Raw genomic sequence first — 23,648 nt, forward strand, 5'->3', positions numbered from 1 at the left:
AGTTACTTTCCTCTGGTAACGTCTGGTGGCATTGCTTTATAATCTTGTTGGTGTATTTGCATTTCTCAGGGCCTTCACAGAACATGCGCATGTTCATGTCAAGTGTAGTGCAAAGGAAATAATATTTTGGCTTTCGGGGGCCTAAAATTAACTAAAATGGTGAGCACTTAGTAAATTTATGGATTATGTTAATCCAACGATCCTCGTGACTTAATTTTACTAAAAAAACTACAGTTTCCTTTATATGTCCACGACAGTGTATTAAAAATGTTAAAGTAACCTATCGTGAGTCAACGTTACTGTTCCCTTTTGCATTAAATACAAATCAATTTCGTGACATACCTTCTGATTAATGACAATGCAAAATATTATATGATCTTTTTAGTCTAATAAATTACATTGTCACGAAGGTATTATCACATTTCTTAGAACCAACAAGGTGCTACTCAAAGTAGTAACAATAGCTATTGTACATGCAACAAAATCTTTGTTTATACGTTCTCGTCCATGTTGATTTCATTGTTATAAATTTAAAAATTGTGAAACATCATAATGCATACATACATGGTCATGAGCAGATTTTTTATTTAACGTGATATTCAATGTTGTATGGTAGGAGAACTTATAATTTTTTCTATATTAATCTTTGGAATATATAATAATGTAATTCTAATCTTTGTTGCAGCATAAGTTAAAGTTCTCACAAAGAGATAAAGTGAAGAAATTCATAACTTTTACACACACTGGAGAACAAACTGCAATATATTGTTTAGCACAAAATGATTGGAAGCTAGACTTGGCAAGTGATAATTATTTCCAAAATCCTGAGGCATATTGTAAAGAACCAAAAAATACAGTAGATAAAAAGAAATTAGAAATATTATTTAGTCGATATCAAGGTAATTCTATGAAAGATGCTTGACACATAATAGCTATATACACATAAGATTAAAAATATGCCTGTAACGTTTGCGTAATGTTTAATTTGATAATTGAAATAGATCCAAATGAACCTGACAAGATTACAGCAGATGGAATAATGAAATTTTTGGACGATTTGGATTTAAGCCCTGAAAGCAAATTAGTATTAATCATTGCATGGAAATTCAGAGCAGAAACACAATGTGAATTTACTAAAGATGAATTTATGAATGGAATGACAGACTTAGGGTAAAGCAAATTTTGTAATGTTCTTTTTTCTAAAAGAATTGAATCCTTTATGTATTATTTTAATACTGTTTATTAAACTTATTGTTTAGAGTGGACAGTATAGATAAATTAAAAGCCTGCTTAAGTAGTTTAGAAAATGAATTAAGGGACCCTCAAAAATTTAAAGACTTTTATCAGTTTACGTTTAATTATGCAAAAAACCCAGGACAAAAGGGTCTGGATCTTGATATGGCAATTGCTTATTGGAACATTGTATTAGATGATAAATTTAAGTTCCTCTCTTTATGGTGTCAATTTTTACAGGTATGATATTTAATGTATATGTACATATGAACTATAATATAAATATTCGTTAAGCGTAAGAAGGAAGCTTACATATTGTCTAGCTAAATTATGATACAAAATACTTAACACAATTTTTTAGGAACATCATAAGAGGTCAATTCCAAAAGATACATGGAATTTATTATTAGACTTTGCACTCATGATCAACCCAGATATGAGTAATTATGATGAAGAGGGAGCCTGGCCTGTACTGATAGATGATTTTGTAGAATGGGCACAACCCCGTATTCGTCAGTCCCTCTAACATCTTTTTGTTACATCTTTAACTCCATATAAAAAAAAGCTTTATTTATTCAATTATAAAATCTTATATTCTTCAAGTGATACTTGATCATATTTTCCTGATAGAGCATCATTTTACTTTGTGTACAGAATATGTAGCAAAGGAGTATTACAATTACTAGGATCAATTTAGTGTATAATAACTCCGTACTATGTAAACAAAATTATATAAGAGAAGAAACTATTGCTTATAAGCAATAAGTTAATTTGATATAAAATTACAGGTTTTATATCGTTTAATCTCAAATTATGTAATTATTAAAGTTTTACATAAGAGTTGCATTATTATATATCTATCTGTACAAAGTAATATGATGTGATCAGTTTGTTCAAAAAAACAATAACAGTAAAAAAATGTTGCTCAATTACCGAAGGTATTTGCAAACATCGGAAGAAATCGCTGACTGTGTTCCTTTGCACGAATTTGGCTTCGAAAAGGAAAAATCATAAAAATGATTCATTTATACCTTTTTGTAGATAGTAATTTCTAGAAATTACGTTGTTAAAAATTGTTATTAAATAAATTTTACGACATTCTACAGAACACTTGTAATATACATACAAACAAAAGAAAACACAGAGAGAAATCTGTATTTTAAACGTATTGCTATTTCGGCACTGGTATACTTATCTTTTTTATAATCACCGAATTAAATGGTGACAGAAAAAGATTTGTTTTTGTTTTATTAGCGAAGAGTAATATTTATATTGTAATTCTGAGGTATAATAGATGTTAGGGAAAATAAATTAAGAATTTTTTACAAGTTTAAATTATGGGTTTCATTTATAATTAGTGCAGATAAAATATATTTTTTTATGATGTCATAAAAATCGTGATTATAAATATTTATTGGTTCCAAGGCATGTTTGAATCGAGTACGCATCAAGTAATTAAAAATAATGAACAACTGATAAAAACAGATTTAATCTTCATAACAGACTTTTTGCTTGTACTATAAAGTGTTGAAGTTATAAATAACATTTTCAGTTTTGTATTTTCTCCCTACTTCACAATGCAATATGTGATTAATGCTTTTGTAGTTTAGTAAAGTACATCAATTTACTACTAATCATTTTAATTTATATATAATATAAAGAGATTAAAGAAATATAATGTAAAAAAATATATATCTCTGCAACTTTATGGTTAACAGTTAAGGAACCAGAACATTATATCAGTTTAGATATATTGACATTGAAAGGTGCAAAGTAGAGAATTAGCAATATGAAAAATACGTCGTCCAGAAATTTTGGATTATATTTTATAAAAATGTTAAAATAGGTAAAATGAAAACAGTTCGTAACATATGCATTCAATATAAAAAGGAGAGTCCAGTAAAATATTGTCAGAAATATGTTTGCGCAATGCAGAAAAAAATTCACGAAAAATGTATATTACATTTTATTTAAGTAATACTAAAGAAAATACGACTTTCAGACTTAAGCTACTTTATTTTTTTAATAGTTTATGCATTGCGTAAACACTAAAAAATTGTAATAGTTTTAGGAAGAAATTGTACATAATGTAAATAAATCCGTCAGTCTTAATCTAAATAATATGTCTAATTAAACAAAAAGTTCCATGATCATTTCATACATACACACATCATAATGAAGTTTTATATATAAATTTTACTTTTTTTAAAGTATATTTGTATGTATATGTATAACTTTAAAAAGTTTACATATTGGCACTTGAAAAGTAAGCATTATGTGTTATTGTTTTTTGCAATGATTGCCACAGTTACATACAGGATCACAGCTACAGCATGGTGAATTGGATGGATATAAAAAGGCTAGCTCATATTGGTTTGCTTTTGTATTGTAACATTTATTTAATATATCCTTCGTGTACCAATTGCATAAATGTTCCAAATTCTCTATATATGTCTACATTATTTTTTTTACTGTTAATATGACATGCATTACTATCACTTAAAAATATAAAATATTGCAGTATTTATCAAATATTGAGTTTGCTATATATAGTTACAAATCCTTACCTGTGCAATAACTAATCCCCGATTTGGATTTGTAATTGTACTATGACTATGAGAGTCAAAAAAAGTTACCTACAGATAAAAGTTTTACGTAGAAACATTTTTACAGATTTTGCTAATTTGCTTACCATATAAGTCTTTTCTTGAAATATAAACAGTACTGTTCGTCCACAAGTAATAAGAAGCATAAATAAATTCTTAGACTTTGGTGCTAAGTACCATTTGTGTAAGAAATTACTTATATGTTGATATAAACCTCTTTGAATTTTTTCATGAAATACTTGAAATGTCTATAACATAATTAATATTGTTCTATATCCTATCTCGTCGAGTAAACAAATTCTACATAAATTACAAAATCATTGCAAAATAGAGATAATAAAATGTAAATTTAATTCGTACCCATTCTCTCAATAGACTCAAACTTTTGCCCCCAAGTCTCAGTGCCTCTTCTGTACTGAGATAAGGATGAGAAACTAAACCTTTTTTAACAATCCATGCATGAATAGTATTACCCTCTATCATAGCTTCAGCTATGATAGCAATAAGTTTAGGAGATTTTTCCGCATCGTATATTATTAATCCTGTTTGAGATATTCGTTGAGCAACAAGGAGGCAAATAAGAGTACATGCTTCGCTAACTAGAATTGTGTTAAAAATTATATATTGTACTCGGAACGGTGCAGATAAAATAAAAGAGAAGATATCTTTTTTACTTGTTTGTCCTGGTGGGAATCGACTTTGTGAAAATTCCTGATTGTACCAAAGTACTTTCACGTTATTTTCGAAATAGTTTTTCGTATACGAAGACAAATAAGAGTTGAGTAATAGCGATAAGGACATAACTCTTTATACAAATTTCGGTTGACGTGTCATTTATTACTTGTAAATTTTTACGTTTGAAAGCATTTTTTCTTATCTTGACTTAGTATGTTCTTACAAAAAATTTAATGTTCCAACTATTAAGAGCCATGAAGCTAGTTGAGCGGTGAATTTGTTTTTATATTCACGTAAATCGAATTAGGAAAGTTACAATAGAAATATATGTACGCAACTTCGTACTAATAGAGCACAATTGAATCTTTAATGTAAGTTTTTCTTGAAAATAAGACATTTTATTTTCTTTTAAATGGCTAGTATTAGTGCATTTATTATTTTTATCTTGGCCTTCAATAGTACAGCTCTAGCGCAATCAATATTAAGCAATTATTCTCCAATTATTGAATTTAAAACAGCAAGAAAACGAAAAAGTATGAATTACCTTTTACATTTCATATTCACTGTAAAATTCAAATAGAGCTTTAATTATTTTTTGTTTTTCTCATTATACACACCAGCGCACTTAACGCTTATTGTATAAAATGAAGAAACATTTGCTATATGTAACACCATAACAGCAAAACCTGAATATATTATATATGAATCTCACAGTCACATAAATAAATGTATACAGTTTTAAATAACAGAATCCAGTACGATAACGCTATTACTATACTGTGGATATAAAGAAAATACCTGTATGTATACATATGTATATATATAATATATATATTTATTTACATTTAATATATTGTAAAAATGGAAAAACCTAAATAATTTTAAATGATATACATTATGTTAATTGAAATGAATGTTCTCAAACAACACATTATTGTTTAAAAACTTTAATTTCTAAATTGATAACAGTTTCCATGATATTCTGGCGCTTCTTTCTCTTTTGATGCAATAAACGCCATAAAAATGCACTATTAAAACAGCGGTACTTTTAGTAATATAATTTCTTATGTTTAATTTCTTACATTTAAAAATTAATATATTTTTCTAAAATCATTTTTTCGTACTTTTTTAAGAGTATGAACACAAGTATATATTTATAAGTGTATAATACACTTAAATGACTCAACAGAAATAGTTCTGCCATAGAGATGCATTGGAAACTGTTTGCCATGATTAGTTTCCATTGTCAGAATATCAAATTGATTCCTCCGTACCTAGAAAAGATACCTGTGCACTTCATTATATTTTACAACTAATTTAGAATTAAATGAGTATCAATTACCATTGATCAAAACGATCTGTACGAAGGAGGATAACGCGACGGTATACTTGTCTTAATGTGGCGTGACAAATGTTCCCATCCTAGGATATTTGCAAGTTCTATACATTTCTCATCAACTTCTTTTAATGGGTTGTCTTCGTAATAACGCAACAATAATTTCAAATAACGACCATAATGATTATTAATGTGAGCATGCCACAGTGAAAGAGCAATGACCTGCAAGTAAAGAAGTATTTTCTTTTCACACATAGCTACTTTAAATAAATAATAATTGTTAAATAACAGTAACCATATTTCAAAATTTCTTGCCTTAATGTCAGTTGGTTCAGCGAATTTTTGTACTTCTTGCCAGTGATGTGTTACACTCTCTAATAAATGTTCATATGACTGACGATCTCCCTCTCCTTTTTTTGCACTATGTACGTACAATCGCGCTAATGCACATCCTTTCTTTACTAATGCTTTTATCAAGCTAAGTTTCTGTTTCTCCATAGTGGTTCTAATTTTTGCTGCATCGTCACGTTGATCGCTCTTCAAGCCATAATAGGCTAAGAGCTTATCTTGATCAATATTTGTAATCACGGCATCTGCGACAGTTATTATTTGATTTGCTAGAGAAACAGATTCTTCTGAAATGTCATCGTGTGGTACATGACGTCGAGCTTCAGGTGAGTCCAAAGAAATTAGCATGGCAGTGTGAACAGGCAGATGGTCAGAGAAGAGATTCTTTAATTCTCCATAGAGTAGATTTGCATATTCTCCAGGTTCTATTAGTAATAATATCAAATTAATTATATTTTTAAATAATAATATAAAAATGTGGACATATGCTTGCATTAAAAACAATAGGACAGGTTTTTTATAAACTTGTTTGAAATGAATTATTCTAATGTACGTATACGTTTATGTTTGTGTTGAAATTATGTTGTTAAATGATATGTATTACTACTAATAATTTCTTTTGAACATCACAAAAGAAAAGACAAATTATAGTAAATTATTTGTTATGCATATTACATAGTCGTGCATTGGAAGAAAACAAATGGCTATAAGAAAATTCGATAATCATCTAAACGGAACTGAACAGGGTTTCAAATCAAATTTTGGAGTAACGTTTTATTGCACTCTAATGAACTTACTCGTAGAAGGCGCTATTTGTTGAATTGAAACCGGAAAGAAAAACAAGATATTTATATGATGCTAAACCTTACACAATATGTAATTATATATAATCAATATTAGATAAGTGAAAAATCTGATTACCCAGCTTTGTAAGCCAACTGCATTTGAAATCCCTGAGTGCTTCGTTGTATTCATCCCACTTAGTAGTTTTTTCTTTGTTTGATGAATGATAGGGACTACTGCTACTACTGCTGCTACTAGATTTTTTATTTGGTTCAGATAAAATATATTTAAACGTATGGAAATCCACCTTCCTCCCATTATCATCTTTGCAAAAGGTCAGTGTACCCTGTAAGTAACTAGCATTTCCTAAGGCAGCACCTCTGGAAACTCTTTAAAATGAAATACAAATTTCGTTTTCTTTCAAACAGATTAATATTGCCTAAGAATCTCGCTACAACAAAATGTTATAAACGAAATCAAACGTGAAGGTAACAAATTAAGATAAAAAGGAAGTGTATAGCATTTTTATGTTTAAAAAAGCATACATAAAGCATCATACCTAAAATATTATGTGTATATAAAGCAAAACCACTATGTAAAATTTATTACAAATCTTCTAATATGCACAAATACACATATTGATCTAAATATTCAGATCTAAAATGTAAGCAATAAATAAAATGTTTTTTAAATAATAAAGCATGTAAATTCACGAAACTAAATAAAAATGTAGATGCAATGAAGTAATGCATAAAATAGAAGTATATCTATTAAAGAAAAATCTGCTTTAATTAATGTTATTTTTAATTAGAAGCGTGTAAATGTTTAAAAATGTTTACAGAACGAATGCTATAGACTTACTTGTTTTCAGCGCTGCAGTGCGGAACGAAAAAAAAAAAGAAAATTTTCTTAGTAATACTTTAGAAACAGTTGATTAATAAAAAAAAATATAAAACAATTTTTTACAAATTATCTGATCTAACATTTTTTGAACGTACACATCTTGCATATATACTACATCTTACATTCATGCACAAATTTTTATTTGCATAAAGAAATAATATATTTACTGCTACATGCAAAATGAATGTAAAATAATAATCTTAGGAAGAAATATAAGCTATGCGTGAATAAACTTTAAAATAATTATGTATTTTCTTTAACATCATAGTAAATAATAATCCTTGTCATATATAGTATTTAAAAAAATATATTATGCTTCAAATAAAATACTTACTTGTTTTCATTCGATAAAGGAGCAATATACAAAGGAAGAATGTGGCCGGGTGGAACTGAAGCTGCTATCATTTTCTTGCCACCGATAATGGCTTGTGACTGACTGGCATATACATCTAGACTAATTGGATTACTTAGCGTGTGACTTAAAAGGAACGGCATTTCCGTTAATCTATCAAGTAAATCTTTCTTTTCATGACGTACATGTATTTTCAAAGTATAATCGCCTTTCTCTAATTTTTGATTAGCATACTGTAATAAAAAATAGCATTATTTCCTCGTTGTTTCATATTAATATACTCGTTCTTACTTTTGATGGGTACGCATCTCCACAACAAATAAGTTGTTTATTAGTATCATAAATCATCCACATCTGACTATCATATTCACTTTCATATAATAAATCGCTAAGCAGCGCGGCATTTGGAGTTACTTCAGTCGCCTTTGCACAGTGGAACGTATATGTTAATTGCAATTCATAAATTTGTCGTGAAGGAGGAATAATATCTCGATCTCGTAAAGGAGCAATCTTTGCGTCAGTGGGTCTGTAATATTAGGAAAGAAAATAGAACTACATTAATTCATTTTCGTTAATATACATCGTGTGCAACACTGTTACTTTACGTACTTTAATATTTGTACGGATGATTTAAGGCAAATACTGGGCACTACTTCTTCGTTTCTAAGGGAACTTCGCACTTCTAAGCGATTTATTCCATCTCCAGATTGCATTGTAAGATTCCCATTTATGATATGAACACCATGAAATTCAATGAAGTAATCCACTAACATGTCACCTATGTTTGCCCAATATTTCGCGATGACCACTTCTAAGATCAATCCTCCCTATGAATAAAATATATTTCTTATTTGATAACACTAAACGTTTTATTAAAATGTATAAAGAAAATTAATAATACCTGAACAGCAAATGGATGAACAATTTCTGATTGAGAAGTAACAGTGAACAACTTATTAACTTCAAGAGTTTTACAGGACAAACGTGGTTTCAGTTGAACGCTATGAATTACAAATCTTCCAGTTTTATCTTTTTCTGTGCTCTTCAATCTAACCACTGAATTGAATTATATTAAAACATTCATTTTATGTGTTCAATATTGTACATATGAAATAAATATTGCTGAAAATGCATACCCGCCCATGTTGCATCTTCAGGAACGAGAATAAAATGTCGACGAATTGTATTCGGTTTAAATAAGATATTTGTATATGCTAAGTCTGGAAGGACCGCAGTTTTTGGCAGTGTTTGTGGCTGCACTACAGTTATTGGTATTTGGAACACTGGTCCTTTTGCAACGTCTGTTACATCATACGCTCGTACACTATAAATGACAATTAGTACTGATATTACACGTTATTAATATAAAAAAAAATATGTTAGTCCGAACGTATTTACCTAGTTGTATGAACACCTTCGGGTAAATTAAATCCATCAATTTTAATAGCAAATGCGCGAACCATATTCATTAAATCAAGATGCGTTGGAAAATGTACCCAAGGTGCATCGCATACCAAAGTTAATTTCAAATTGAAAGCAATTTTAACTGCGGGGTCTGTAAAGTATCCAAGTATTATAATAAATCACATCCAACTAGAACATATAGTATTACAGTAACATATGTAAAATTATACCAGTATTTTCGCTATTAAGGAATACAGGTTCAACGTTAATAGCATAATCTTTTGATCGATCAATAACACCGCTTCTCATGTGGATTCCTTTAGCGTTATTTGGACCACAGTTAATAGTAAATCTTATATCCCTTTCAGGTACGTTATTGTAAGTAAGAAGATTATCGAATGCACGCTCGACTTGTAACAGCCCGGACCCTTGTGCAAAAGGGTCTAGATTTTGTATATATAGAGCTGTATTTTCAAGCGCTCTTTTTATGCTATATGGAGAAAGAGGATAACCTTTGGCAAGAAGTCCTGACATAAGTAGTGCTGTAATACAAGTATCATATTAATATATACTTCTTTTCATTATAGTAACATAAACTTTATATTTTAGAAATGTCGATATATACCAATAGCTCCAGTAACATGAGGAGCAGCCATGCTTGTGCCATTCATGAGTTGACTTTTTCTTAATGTAAAATTGGGAACACTAGTTATAGCTCCTCCTGGAGCACATACGGTGATTCCGGCTCCACCATCGATCATTGGACCTCGAGATGACCACGTGTATGACATGCCCGGCATTTTTTCTCTTAAAGAATATTCAGCTACCATCATATCAGGAGAAACATAGGCACCAACACTAATCACACTGTTAGTACTAATATCTGGTGGTGTTCCTATATGATTTTAAAATGGATGAGATGTACTAGATATTAATGTTTCGAGTATATATTTAAAATTTTCGAATGTTCTTTCAACTAACCAATAGTACACAAAGCAGGTCCACGATTACCAGCAGATGCTACCCATGTTACACCAAATTTATCAATAACTTCATTCATTAATTCTCCTATTCTCCCAGTGTTAGACCAATGAGGATGTTCTCCATAACTCATATTAATTACATGTATTTTCTCTTTGTGTTTCATTACATGTATCATTGCACGTATTATTGCAGTTCCTGTTTCCATTGTACCGATGCGGCCATCTCCGACACCTAATGAAATAATTTGAGCACCAGGAGCTACACCATTTGATTCAGGATTATCAGGAAAATATGCTGCTGCAATTGAAGCTACGTGCGTTCCATGACTTGCTGCAATATAACGAGATTAATTGCAGTTACGAAAACGAAATAAAATAACGAATCGAATTTCATTAATACCTACAGCATAAACCAGCGATTTCTAACGTATTTCCGTCGTCGTGGACATTAATACTAATATTCAATTGATCTTCTGGTATAAGGGGTGCATATTCCCTTGTTAAAGTGTACTCGCCTAAAAAGACACCAGCTTCTAAGTTACCTTCTTCAGAAGTGTCAATGCATGCTCTATAACAGAATATAAACAATTAAGTCAAATAGCAATGTTTATAAAGGAAATGTTTTAATTGAAATCTTAAATATCCTGCATATATCATTACCTCCAAACTTCACCATCATGAAAAACAATACAGTCATAAGTAGGTCCTACATCAGAGTATTTTTTCTCCAGGTTATTTAATATTTCAACTCTAGCTTCAAGTTCTTCTTTTTCTAGCCTTTCTTTTAAACTGTTTACTTGTGGATTCTTTGCTTCAAATTCCTATGTACAATAGTTGAGTAACGTAAAAATCAAGTTGTTTCTTATTTATTGGAAAATTACATATCCATAAAATATTTGCTTATATCTTAATTAAAATCATTTTCTTGTTTCGAAGCACACTATTAAAAAATATAAAAGAACGTTACATGGTATTATGCAATGAATCAATGCCTTTACAATAGATTGAACTGCCAATTATAAATATAGCATTAGATACAGATCACTGTGACACATTGTGAAACTGGCCTCATTTGATTGCATGGTTCAACATATCCACAACAACCCTATCTTTGGATCACATGGTCTAAAAGCCTATTTACATTTTTGTTCTTAAATATTTGATGCTTTTAATTAATCTGAGAGCCAATTTAAAGATATCAAATTTTAATAAATAAATAAAATTGAAATGAAAGTTTCTTATTTCTGTGTGTATCATATGCAATCAAAATGCAATTATTAATTTATTTACTTGTAATTGCCTAGATGCTTCTGCAAGTGCAGATTTTTGACATGTGTCCCATGATCGTTTTTTTCTTTCCAATAATACTCTTTCTCTTAATTTTCCTGGGTATAGTGAATACAAATTTTTTACTCCTATGTGATACTGTCCAGAAGGATTTTTCCAGTTGGATGGAACCTGAGAGAAAAATAATTTTCTTTTACTGTTATGTGTATCTAATGAACATTATTAATTTCAGAAATTATTTGAAATGTACCTTTAATTTACGACCAGTTATCCCTATTATATATCCATCAGGTGCTTGTACAATTTTGCTGGTATCCACATCTCCAGCTCCACTGCAGTCATATCTTTCAATAATTTTTGGCTTTCCATCTGAAGTTTCCTGTATTAAATATATTTCTTATAAAATAGAGCATTTTATTTAAATTTAATTTTACTCCTTTGTTCAAGAAAATTCTGTTGCATTATCATTTCACAAATATCATACAAGAAAGGCTGATTCAAATTTATAAATTCTAACAGCAAAGAGGAATGACTAATGTATTTCATTTTAGTATTTAATCACCTATAATCCCATGGTAAACAATGTTCACATTAATTGTTAATTTACAATAAAATTGACACAAAATAGCAATCAATGATTATATTACAATGTACATCAATCTTCGAGATTGAAGTAATTACAAAATAAGGATAAGGGAAAAGATGAATAAATTTAAATTACTAATTTCACATAAAATTATTCAAAGACTTCCACTTTGTATACAAAGAAAACACAAAGAAATTTATAAGAAACAAAAGGAATTCAGCAAGCCAAGACTTTTGACAATATATATTACTGCCAGAAATAAAATTATGGTATTTGGTCAAAATTTAAAAATGAAAGAAAAGTGGAAGAAAAAGCAGGGACTTGAACAATCGCGAGGCGTGTCTATATAAAAGCTTCACTTACCTGCATACCAGGAGCCCCAGGATCAATCCCTGAATCGAAAATTGCAATGATGACTCCTCTCCCATCATATTCAGGATATTTTGCAAGAAATTGAGTGACACCAGTTTCTTTTTTAGGTAAAAGACCCCAAACAGGAAAATTACAATCAATGACCTCTGCCATATTTCAAATGCCACTGCCACTGCAACTCCAGAAAAACTACTTGAGATGTTTCCTTTGTACTGCCACAGCCTTATATATCAATCAAAAAACAGCATCTGCGCCTGCGTGAGTACTCACAGAAAATGTTGAGGTTAAGTTATCGGCCCACGATACATCAGATCAAACATGGATCAAACAGACAATAAGAAACAAAATTTGTGAAACGTTTGCGTTATGGTGTTCAGAGAGCAGCACCAACATTACGTCAATAATTAAATAAAATAGCGCTTCAAGTATCGCAAATTTCGCGATAAAAGGTAATGATGTAAGAGGTTATGTCTTTTAATTATAGAAACCTGAAAATGACATATTTGTGGCGATTGAACATCTTACCTGCTAGATATCATGACGTTAGTCTGTGACAAGTTGATAGGGAAGTAATGTAAATATCTCCATGACATGTGCAATGTTGAAGCATGGTTGTCACTCCGCGAAAGATGAAACAGGTTGCCTTCTTCGTGATTTGTATAATATTAGGTAAATGTTGTTACTGTTTTCTAGCAAGCAGTTAATATTTCTTTACAGCTGTGAGCACTTGCCCTTGAATGATAAAATCAATGTCATATACTTATCTTCTTGCAGTGTTAGGATTTTACAGAACATTAGTTAATCCAGAAGATGAACAATCTTTCACCCGACTTCATCCAAGAGATCGTAAATCTCGTCTAGAAGATGTAAATGAGATTGAAAATGTCAATGAAAAAATTCAAGAGGCTGAAGAAAATGTACGTTACACTGATATCAAAGATATCGAAGAAGCAAAAATACGAATTCGTGAATTAGAGGGCAAACTGCAACATCTTGAAGCTAAAATTGAGAACAAAGTATCAAAAGACTTTCCAACAGTCAAATTTCTTAACTATAAGAATCGAAAGAGGATATTGGTGACAGGTGGAGCTGGCTTTGTTGGATCACATTTGGTTGACCGTTTAATGCTTGCTGGCCATGAAGTAATAGTTGTAGATAATTTTTTTACTGGCAGGAAACGTAATGTTGAACATTGGGTTGGCCATGAAAATTTTGAGCTTGTTCACCATGACATTGTTAGACCTCTCTATTTAGAAGTTGATGAAATATATCACCTTGCTAGCCCAGCTAGTCCACCACATTATATGCTTAATCCAGTTAAAACAATAAAAACAAATACATTAGGTACAATAAATATCTTAGGTATGTAAACACTGTGCCAACTTAGAGCATCGGGAATCTCACTTAAGTAATCAGTAAACATAATTATCCAATTATATCAGGTCTTGCAAAAAGGGTAGGAGCAAGAGTTTTAATTGCTAGCACATCTGAAGTTTATGGAGATCCTAATGAACATCCTCAATCAGAAACTTATTGGGGACATGTGAATCCTATAGGTATATATGAAAATAATTGCAACTGTATTTGTTTAATAAAATGTAAGATAGTAAAATAAAAATTAAGTATATGATTTTCATAGGTCCAAGAGCTTGTTACGACGAAGGAAAACGCGTAGCAGAAACATTAAGCTACGCATATATGAGACAAGAAGGCATTTCCGTGCGTGTTGCCCGAATTTTTAATACATTTGGGCCAAGGATGCACATGAATGATGGTCGAGTAGTTTCGAACTTTATTCTACAAGCGTTACAGAATGACTCGATTACGATATACGGTAGCGGAAAACAGACGCGATCTTTTCAATATGTATCCGACTTAGTCGATGGATTAGTTGCCCTAATGGCGTCTAATTACACTCAACCAATAAATATTGGAAATCCTGTCGAGCATACAATAGAAGGTAAATATGGTATTGTCAAATACTTCTAGAAAAATTGATCAAATATTTTATAGAAAATATACAACGAGTCAATTGTAATTGATTACAGAATTTGCCCTTATAATAAAGGATCTAGTTGGTACTAATAGTAAGATAGTCGAACTTGCCGCGGTCGAAGATGATCCACAACGAAGGAGACCCGATATTACTAGAGCTAAGAAGTATTTGAATTGGGAACCGAAGGTTCCTTTAGCCGAAGGACTTAAAAAGACGATAATGTATTTCGCTAAAGAATTACAGAGGACGAAGCACTCTCAGAAAACTAGTATAAAACAATCTTCCTACAAAAACGATCACGATATAGTGGAGCAACTTTAGAAAACAAAATATCAATACGATTAATTTTTCCACTTTTAAAAAAGTGGTTTTGGAAAGTGCCATTATGCTATGGACCACTACGTGCCAAAAAATTCCCCGTCCAAATTGAATTTTTTATAATTTAGAACATCAACGAGTACATATTCTTAATTTAAAATGGAAGAAAAGAATCGTTCGTCTTTATGCAATTGATATTTATTTTAACTCTGTTAAGATATTTAACTATTTACGATGATCCATACAGAATTTTATTTATTAATCGTATATAATAGTATTCAATAGTATTCAGTTCAAATACTGAATGCTTTTAAAGCATACTACTTTATTCGTGATAAAACGAAGCGATCAATTTATCGTATAGTTCTCAAAATTCTTTATTTAATGATTGTTTGTGTGGTGGTGGTGCTAGGGGAAATTATCAATATCCTTTTTCCCTGTGTAAAATATTAGGCTAAATTAACAATTTTAAATGATATTACTCTAAATTTACTTAATATTTCTATATAATCGATTTCCCTTCAGCTGTACATGTCTCTCTATCATCAAATTTTCGTGATGTATAATAGTGATATTAATTAATGTGCACTTGTAATTAGTTAACAAATTTTTCTGTCACAAAACTTTTTACCATAGAATCAAAACGTGTTTATAATGTTTCCCGAATGTTCTTATAAACCACAGTGCTTGAACGTTTGTAATATACTAGTAGTCGTACCGTGTGATACATACACGGTGTAAATGTACTGTAATATTGTACTGTAATATTTCGTGAGTATGTAAACAGGAAAGTAATTTTATACTGTACGAAATAATGTATTCTATACGAGTGTAAGTGAGTAAAACACTTTTTGTAAAGACAACCCTGTTTCGTCTGGACGACTCACGTGTTTAATTCATACATGAGTAACGATCCCACGGTGTAGAAGGAAATATAAAATTAATGCTTGCATCATAACATGCGTCTAACTATGTATCAAACGATCATGATCACTTCGTGCGACCATAATCTACGTCCATCTCATTTTGTAAGAAGAATTTTCAACGATCGCGTCGCGGGTATACACATTGTTGCATAACGAGTCGGGTGATTCTTCTTGTCCGGTTGCGCTCCAACTAGATAATATTATAATTCCGATAAGCGTGACCACTTGCTGAAAACGCATTCCACGGCGAGATTGAAGAATCGCCCGCGTCATTTATAGTGCATTTGAAGGGCCGATTGCTCGTAATGGGTGTCGCGTGGGCCCTGACAGGGCGCACGTGGTCGTCCTGTCTCGAAGACAGGAAAGAGAGGAATGGCCAGCCAACGATCGAAAGAAGAAAAGAAAGGAACGAACAGATTGGCAAGAGCAAGGGGCTGGTAAGACTCGGTAATTCTTAACGATAATCATCGCATCCGGGATATGCCGTGGCTTTGTCGTCGCGGATGAAAACGCCGCAAGGGTGAAGATGACCTAATCGTTGAGGAGACAGGCCGCTAACGACTCCGGCCACGGAGGAAATAAGGCGGATAGAGGCCTCCTCCTTCTCCTCCTCTTCCTATACTTTCGCGCAACGGTTACGCTTCGTTTTAATCAAGCCGCACAGTTTAATTTCACGCGGGCGTCAGCTTTGTATAAATAGCCAGATGATGGCTACGATGATGAGTACTTGGAACAGATTGCCAACAGCATCAACGTTTCTTTTTCCCTCGTCTTCTTTTCGATTGAAACGGCCAGTCCATCAAAAAATGCGTCACAACGAATGAATAGTACACGTTAATGTGCCAGAGGGGATGTACCACCGTGTAATCGACGAACTTAAACGACTTCCTGTCTGCGGAGACCGAAGGAACAGGTGACCTAATTCAGTGTAAAGTAACTCTTGCTCTCTATCCGTCGGTGGTCCGCTAGTAATTCGATCTATCTATCGGTAAATGAGACGAGCAGCACTCGTCTAACGTGGGATTAGCACGTGAGCAGCCTAGTACTTTCTAGCTTCGATCGAGCAGGACGGAGGGGATGTTTCGATTGGGGTGAAGATGAATGGCTCGATTCGATAAACCAATACAACACGAGTCACTTTATAAAGTGGTTTTGCAGTATACAAAATGCAGGATAACTAATATAAAATATAACTAATATAAATATAAAATAAAGAAACGAAGGAAAAAGAAGAGAACAAATAACGTACAAAGGTACTGCCAGATAGGATTAAAAATGAAAACCCAAACCACTCGACGCTGCATCACGAATTTCTGACTGAACGTATTCATTGAAAATCTCGACAGTTCATTCTCGTCTCCTGCAAATGTATTCTATTCTTATGGAAAGAAAGCGAAACGAACGTTGAGATGAACATGCCAGATACCCCCGATGGAAGTTCGCACGCTCTCTGGTCAGGTAGGGAAGAAAGAGAGGAAAGCGAGGGTAAATTATTGATGAAAAACAGGAATTCGTCGCGATGCGATGGGACGACCGATCGGAAGTTTTCACGTGAAATTTGCATTGCGGATTTAACATGCACGTTACTCGGCAGCCGTTCATCTCTACTTTGTCCCTGCATTATGTATGACGCACACAGCAAGCTCCTCGAGCTGCAGCTCTGTTACGGATTCGAAAGTGTAGCAGACTACTCGACACACATTCCCCTGTCTAACCTACCCCGTCCTTATCTCGTGTACTACCTTTTAACGTACTATCAGCCAACATTCTTGCATCCTCGTGGTTAATGATAAAAGCAAGAGTTTCCTCGGGTGAGAATGTCTCGACGAACGACACCGGGACATTGGGTTTTCCAATAAACTCCTGGGAACTCGGCCATGAAATGCTCGTTGTAATATGTAGGTGCCGTTTCATGGAGTTCTGAATAGAAAAATTAACAATGGGAATCCTGCGAATGTACAATTTTATTCATGAGAATCATTGCACGTAGCAACTTGGAGTGATACATTCTTTACATTCTAAAGATTCTTCCTCTTGGAATCATAGAAAACGATGCTATTATAGTGTATATTATAGTGTGTATCGTGATTGAAATATTACACTAGTTTGATCTTGAAACTACCTTGACATTCCCATCAATTGGTAATTTTTCTTGAATCTTGAATTGATCTCTTCAGGCTCTTGACAGATCTCATTACATATATACCGGGATATCGTCCATCAAAATACGCGTTGATGACATAATTGTGATGCGTCTATAATCTTAATTAATCCATTGAAATATCCTGTTAACACATCGATGTTTTCAAACGTTCATCAGGATCAAAGCGATCAAGTAGTTTTCAAGCGGCTCGTGTAATTATCCAATAACAAACGTGTCCTAAGCATCATTATTACGTACCATAGGGACACGTTTACGCATGATCTACGAGACTTTAATTATGCCCCCGGGGAATCGAAAAGGAATAGACGCGTTAGACGAAAGCGGTCGCGTGAGCAGCTGCCTGTCAGGTCGTTCTGACTCCAATAGAACAGAATAATTATGTGGCAGGTCGGAACGAGTCGCTTAGTTGCTCGTTTTTGACCAAACTCGTGAACTTACCAGAAGAAGATCGCTGACTGTTTGCGCTCACGCTGCACGGAACGTGCACATACAATCATAACAATCGCGATGGAATTACATACTAAAGCGATAAGTATTATTCCTTTTCGATGAGAACGAAACTTCTTGGTATCCGTTATTCAGATATTTCCATCTCTGTAGATTCCCCTTGGAAACTTTTACTCGTCCGATAATAATGGGTTGTCGCAGTGAATACGAGGGGTACTGTGCTGCTTCGATCGTGTATTCTAACTAGCGAAGCTAAAGTGTAATTTAATATAGGAGACTCAGGCCAAAATTTATAGTTCAACGTGCATCCTTTGTACATCAGAAGGTCCACCAATTTCCCGAAATTTCTATGTTCGGTTTGATTATTTTCGAGTGACACTCTGGATTGCAATCGAATACACAGCAACTCGAAGTTTAGGTACTTCTCTTTACTTTGTGTCCCAGCGTTTGTACATCGAAGCATTTATAAATCGAATTTATCACGGTTTCCACTTTCAAGTAACAGAGCCGTTCTCAAAATTGCAATCGACTGCAGAAACGTTAACGTTCGGTCTCGCGTATAAGTTGGCCCTTTCATGGTATATTTCGTCGGTTTTCCCACCTGAAGAGGAAGAGGCCTGAGCGTGCAGCTTCTACGAAAACGTATAAACATTTCACCTGGACCGCCCACTCGAACCAGTCTCCGCAATATCGCAAATATTCTGGCGCCATCGAGTTTCGAGCCTCGAGTCTAAATAAATAGCCGATCGACGAAGACTTAGTTATGCATGCGACTCGGTCAAAGCGAGTACGATGCCTAGTGTGTTCGGCTGGCTGAATACTTGAGAACGACGGCTGCCCGGTCTGAACAAGTGGCCTCTGCCTTTTCGATGACCGACGAGAGCTATGATTTGTTTCTCGCGAGACGACACGCGGATAGACTGTTGAAGGGAGGTCCAAGACGAGTGGCAAAAAGAGAAGAATGTTTCAGCAACGTCGAGTGTTTAAGGGTGCCGGACTCTGGAGGAGCTTAAGCACTTCCTAAGTTTTGATTACAGTCGACGTCGAGCTATAATTACTCGAGGTTAACGCGTTGCAGCTACTGACGCATACGTTGCGTCGTCTTAATTATTTAAGATTCAAGTTGTAGTTACAGTATGAGTATCCTGATATACATGTGACTGTTCTGAATGAAATATTTAACTATCTGTGCGAGTACACTCATAAGAATCTGTGTGTATATTTGATAGCTCTGACGTATTCGTTAAAACGGCAGTTTAGCCTTAATTGCTCGACTCTTAGACAGACGCAAATGTTGGGATTTTGTCTTCGTGCATTTTTAAAGAAACAATCTGCGAGCAACGAGATTACGATGTTTCTAACGTGAAAATTATGCATTTTCTGGAAAAGAACGATCCTTGTTTTAATAGCAACGAAAAGCATAACATAATTCTAAAAACTATTTTAGACCATAAAATCCTATCGAAGGAGATTAAAAAAAAAGGAAACATATTCAGCTAGGGATGAAAGACATTAACGAAAGACAGGAAGCGTACCCGTATCGAAGATAGCGCCTAGGTTAATATTTGCCATGGTCTGTTGTCGGCGCGCATGCCTTAAGTGAGTCTAGAACACACGGGTCTAAATCCTGGTTAAAAGCACTGATAAGCTTTAGGGTGACACGCACGATGCAGGATTCTCCAAATTTGCCGTTATCAGCTAGGGTTTGGGATCGTTCGATTCCAACTACGCCATCATCCTCGGTCGTTAGACAATCTGGAACGAAACTTTCCTCTCGAATTTAGGCCAATAAACGTGGTAGTCGTGACAGGTGGAATTTAGGCGACGATACGCTATTCGTAATAACCTGGGACTAACGCGTTACGGCACAGGTGTTGGTTTGCAACGACTAGTAAGGTAAATGACAGGGTAAACGCGGTAAAGGTACACTAGCATTCTGGTATAAAAGGCTGGTACGGTTACATCGTTCGCTCCCTCGAACGCGAACGCGTATATATGTGAAAAATTTATCGAATCGTTTGCGAGTCTGGCTTTCGATCGTTTTTCCAGTCATGTTTCGTATGTTGGATCTTTATGATCCTGACGATTCGTTTATTGGTGACACGGAAGAATGACATAGTTTTGACGTAGCGTTTTACAGCCGTCGTATATATATTTTTTTTTTTTTTTTTCACCGTAGATATTTTACGAGGTGATCGAGGAACGCTTCGGGGGAGAAGTAGGTGGTTCTTCGTTCTAAATTTGCATTCCCATTCGTTGCATTCAGGCGCACTGCGCAACGTTGGGCTGCAAGTTGCAGGTCTTGTGTGAACGACCCCGGGCCTCATACGAAATGTAAATATTTACACGTGAGAGCAGCTGTCAGTGAAGGGGAGTATTCGCTTTTTCAGGTAATGGCCCCGATACCATGGAGGCGCCTTGCCTGTTACACCCGCGATACGTTATCCTGCCACCAGCAGATATTCTTTTCGCTCTTTTTCCACGAATCTTCGGTCCAAGTTGTTGGAATTATACGCGCGTTTGAATGAAATGAATTGGTTAATTAGTTGTGCGTTATCGAACACATGATTGGATTGGAGAATCGATTTAATTCAAGCTATATATAAGGTGGTTCATAAATGCATGTCGATACCACTGGAGATGAATCTACGCTTTGAAATAAGCAAAAGAAATAGGAACATATTTTCCACGTACGTGCTTTATGTGCAGTAACATGTATCGAGGGACGGAACGAACGCTGAACAATTCCTTTAACCATCCATAATTCCAAACCTGAGGTACGTGAGGGAAATTGAAATATACTTAATAAAAGAGAAAGTATAGATGGTATAGGAAATATAGACAGAATATTCAGACGATTTTGGAGCTGAACCAATAAATGACGATCTATGATTCAACAAACACACCATCAACACAATTATCATTCTGCCTTCATCCAACAAGTTACGAATGAAACCAGAAGCTTTACCAATATTTAATTATAAAGAAACCCACAGTGAACCTTCGAATGAAAATTCAAAGAAATTCATTGGAAAACTCCAAGAGCAGAGTTCTAATTGACTGCTACTTAACACCCCACTATGGAGACGACCTCTCTCGATCCTGCAAACTCGATCAACTACAGTAGGAGAACAACAGGCGGATCAGGCGGTACCAATAGGGTGAAACGTGATTTTTCTACGCCGTGCCCCTTCCACGGACCGATCGGCACTCGTGGAAGATACACTTGGCGCGGCTTGCCGGTCCGCCAGGCGACGGAGTAGTTTTCTGGCGCTGGCTAGCGGAGCAGCTGTTTCCAGACTGGAGCGGCGGCCTGGCTGGAAGTTCAGTCTCGTTGCGACCGTCGCCGAGGTCGTGTCGTAGCTTACCGTTTTTGCGGTCGCGCTCTTTGCCTTCCCGCCACGTGCGCTTCTTCCTCTCTCTCTTTCTTTCCTCTCCTTCGTCTCAGTCTTGTCTTGTCAGCCGATACGTCTCGAAACCGGCTCCCGGTCGGAACTCTCCATCCGCGGCAAACCACGCGACGTGCACGTCGCCCCGGGATCCAGGAACGTTTCTACGAACGAAGAGGAACCGAAGAGGATTCTGTTTCATTAAGACGCCAGTGAGTAGCAAAACTTGATTCCCTTTCTACTTTCCTCTGTGAACGATTGAAATTTGAAATCAGTAGGTAAATTTGTAGGATGTTTAAGGTGATGCGTTGATAAGTTAATCACGTACTTAAGATTGTTGCAATTTGGCGAAATTGTAGGATTCATTATAGGATTGTTGGAATTTGGTGAAAATTTGTCTTGGATTTTTTAAATTTTGGATTTCGAAAATTTCACTGGAAATTTTGTGAGTTTAGGTCGTTGAAATTTTGCGAAACTGAAAGATTTTTAAATCTAGGATTATTGAAATCTGTTGAGATTGATAAATTGCTGAACTTAAAGTCATTGAAACTTAAAGAAGAAACGTTTTCATATAGATATAAGAAATTTCGATGCACTTGTATTATTGATTTACATATTTGATATAACTTTTATAAAATTCTAATATTTTGATTTATTCGATGTAGCGTTAATTTATATCGATTAATCACGCAATGATACATTACGAAGCAGTTTATTGCTCAATTCATCAAATATCGATATTATACACCGTCCCCTTTAAATCAAGTAGAAAAATACACAGTAATTTGCAATTCATTCTATTCGATACCGATAGAATTAGCTTGAATTATGACTTTGTATTTTATCTTGAGACGTCATCGACGGTGTTCCAAAGAAAAAAATACCTTCCAACAGATACTCAAACAAACCGACTATCATCGATTCTTCTGTTTAGTAATCTTTGGTATTACGTAAATCGCCTCCGCTTTACGCGGTTCACGCGATCAGTTTCGAAACTATGGCGCGCATTGTTCCGCCACTGAAGTTTCCGGCCGACGAATTCGCGGCTCTCCTACCGGAAACAGTGGTTCCCTGCGGTAGAATCGGGCGATACAGGCCTGTTTTAGTCCCAATCTCTTGGTCACTTCGTGGAATTGCAAATAAAAAAACAAAAAAAAGAAAAACGTCAAATGCACGTGTTCCGAGGGTCGATATGCAGTCTGGAGCGAATATAAGTTAGTTGTAGGTCCCTGGAGGACCGAGTTTCGAATATTTTATAGGCGCGTTTTATTTCGCGCCGACCAAAGGAATTCGACGCTCTCCGGAATAATTTTTCGATGGAACGTTGGTTTCTTCGTGGAGAATCTTTGTTCGAAGACTCTGAATGCATTGAAATACTTCAGTTTGGAATGTGCTGTAGCGAAACGGAATCGAAATTGTAGAAACTACCCGAATTCGATTTTGATACGATAATCGCGTTACGTCTGGTATTTCGAGTTGGTGATTCAATGGAAGAGCGTGCCATTATACGTTCGACGATATAATAAAATTATTCGAGAAC

At 34.3% G+C, this 23,648-nt stretch overlaps 5 protein-coding genes across 10 annotated transcripts in view; 3 read left to right on the forward strand and 2 right to left on the reverse strand.

The window, feature by feature from the left end:
• Nucleotides 1-5: 5 nt before the first annotated feature.
• Nucleotides 6-3,354, forward strand: LOC126928955 (DCN1-like protein 1). 2 transcript variants are annotated; one of them, XM_050744908.1, is made up of 5 exons: nt 6-159; nt 686-899; nt 1,002-1,170; nt 1,260-1,473; nt 1,595-3,354. In XM_050744908.1, the coding sequence occupies exons 1-5, from the start codon at nt 157-159 to the stop codon at nt 1,757-1,759; spliced, it is 765 nt and encodes a 254-aa protein (XP_050600865.1). In that variant the 5' UTR covers nt 6-156; the 3' UTR covers nt 1,760-3,354. The 2 variants fall into 2 exon arrangements, with proteins under 2 accessions (XP_050600865.1, XP_050600867.1); XM_050744910.1 differs by lacking the exon at nt 6-159 and adding an exon at nt 393-612.
• Nucleotides 3,355-3,443: 89 nt separating this feature from the next.
• LOC126928974 (uncharacterized) lies at nt 3,444-5,291 on the reverse strand. Its single transcript, XM_050744936.1, has 5 exons — nt 4,514-5,291; nt 4,200-4,438; nt 3,926-4,087; nt 3,801-3,869; nt 3,444-3,687 (listed from the first exon to the last, which is right to left on the reverse strand). Exons 1-5 carry the CDS (start codon nt 4,638-4,640, stop codon nt 3,514-3,516), a joined length of 771 nt encoding a protein of 256 aa, XP_050600893.1. The 5' UTR covers nt 4,641-5,291; the 3' UTR covers nt 3,444-3,513.
• A 154-nt stretch (nt 5,292-5,445) lies between these two features.
• LOC126928905 (tripeptidyl-peptidase 2) lies at nt 5,446-13,097 on the reverse strand. 3 transcript variants are annotated; one of them, XM_050744770.1, is made up of 20 exons: nt 12,860-13,097; nt 12,161-12,289; nt 11,914-12,081; nt 11,284-11,444; nt 11,028-11,191; nt 10,622-10,954; nt 10,266-10,535; nt 9,871-10,182; nt 9,635-9,791; nt 9,373-9,560; nt 9,138-9,292; nt 8,846-9,063; nt 8,528-8,762; nt 8,219-8,469; nt 7,843-7,854; nt 7,120-7,370; nt 6,996-7,007; nt 6,166-6,623; nt 5,857-6,072; nt 5,446-5,788 (listed from the first exon to the last, which is right to left on the reverse strand). In XM_050744770.1, the coding sequence occupies exons 1-19, from the start codon at nt 13,019-13,021 to the stop codon at nt 5,863-5,865; spliced, it is 3,846 nt and encodes a 1,281-aa protein (XP_050600727.1). In that variant the 5' UTR covers nt 13,022-13,097; the 3' UTR covers nt 5,446-5,788; nt 5,857-5,862. The 3 variants fall into 3 exon arrangements, with proteins under 3 accessions (XP_050600727.1, XP_050600728.1, XP_050600729.1); XM_050744771.1 differs by lacking the exon at nt 7,843-7,854; XM_050744772.1 differs by lacking the exon at nt 6,996-7,007.
• Nucleotides 13,098-13,400: 303 nt separating this feature from the next.
• On the forward strand, nt 13,401-16,140 carry LOC126928934 (UDP-glucuronic acid decarboxylase 1). Its single transcript, XM_050744856.1, has 5 exons — nt 13,401-13,537; nt 13,643-14,230; nt 14,311-14,424; nt 14,508-14,828; nt 14,917-16,140. The coding sequence occupies exons 1-5, from the start codon at nt 13,477-13,479 to the stop codon at nt 15,183-15,185; spliced, it is 1,353 nt and encodes a 450-aa protein (XP_050600813.1). The 5' UTR covers nt 13,401-13,476; the 3' UTR covers nt 15,186-16,140.
• Nucleotides 16,141-21,932: 5,792 nt separating this feature from the next.
• Nucleotides 21,933-23,648, forward strand: part of LOC126928903 (extracellular sulfatase SULF-1 homolog) — a 79,598-nt gene continuing 77,882 nt past the window's right edge. For 2 of the 3 annotated variants that reach the window (XM_050744762.1, XM_050744763.1), the window contains exon 1: nt 21,933-22,320. The gene's annotated coding sequence lies outside the window, so the exon portion shown is untranslated. The remainder of the gene's footprint in view (nt 22,321-23,648) is intronic. The other variant, XM_050744761.1, reaches the window with a different exon arrangement.

The sequence above is a fragment of the Bombus affinis genome, chromosome 2, assembly GCF_024516045.1.
Source record: "Bombus affinis isolate iyBomAffi1 chromosome 2, iyBomAffi1.2, whole genome shotgun sequence".
In the NCBI taxonomy this organism is placed as follows: domain Eukaryota; kingdom Metazoa; phylum Arthropoda; class Insecta; order Hymenoptera; family Apidae; genus Bombus; species Bombus affinis.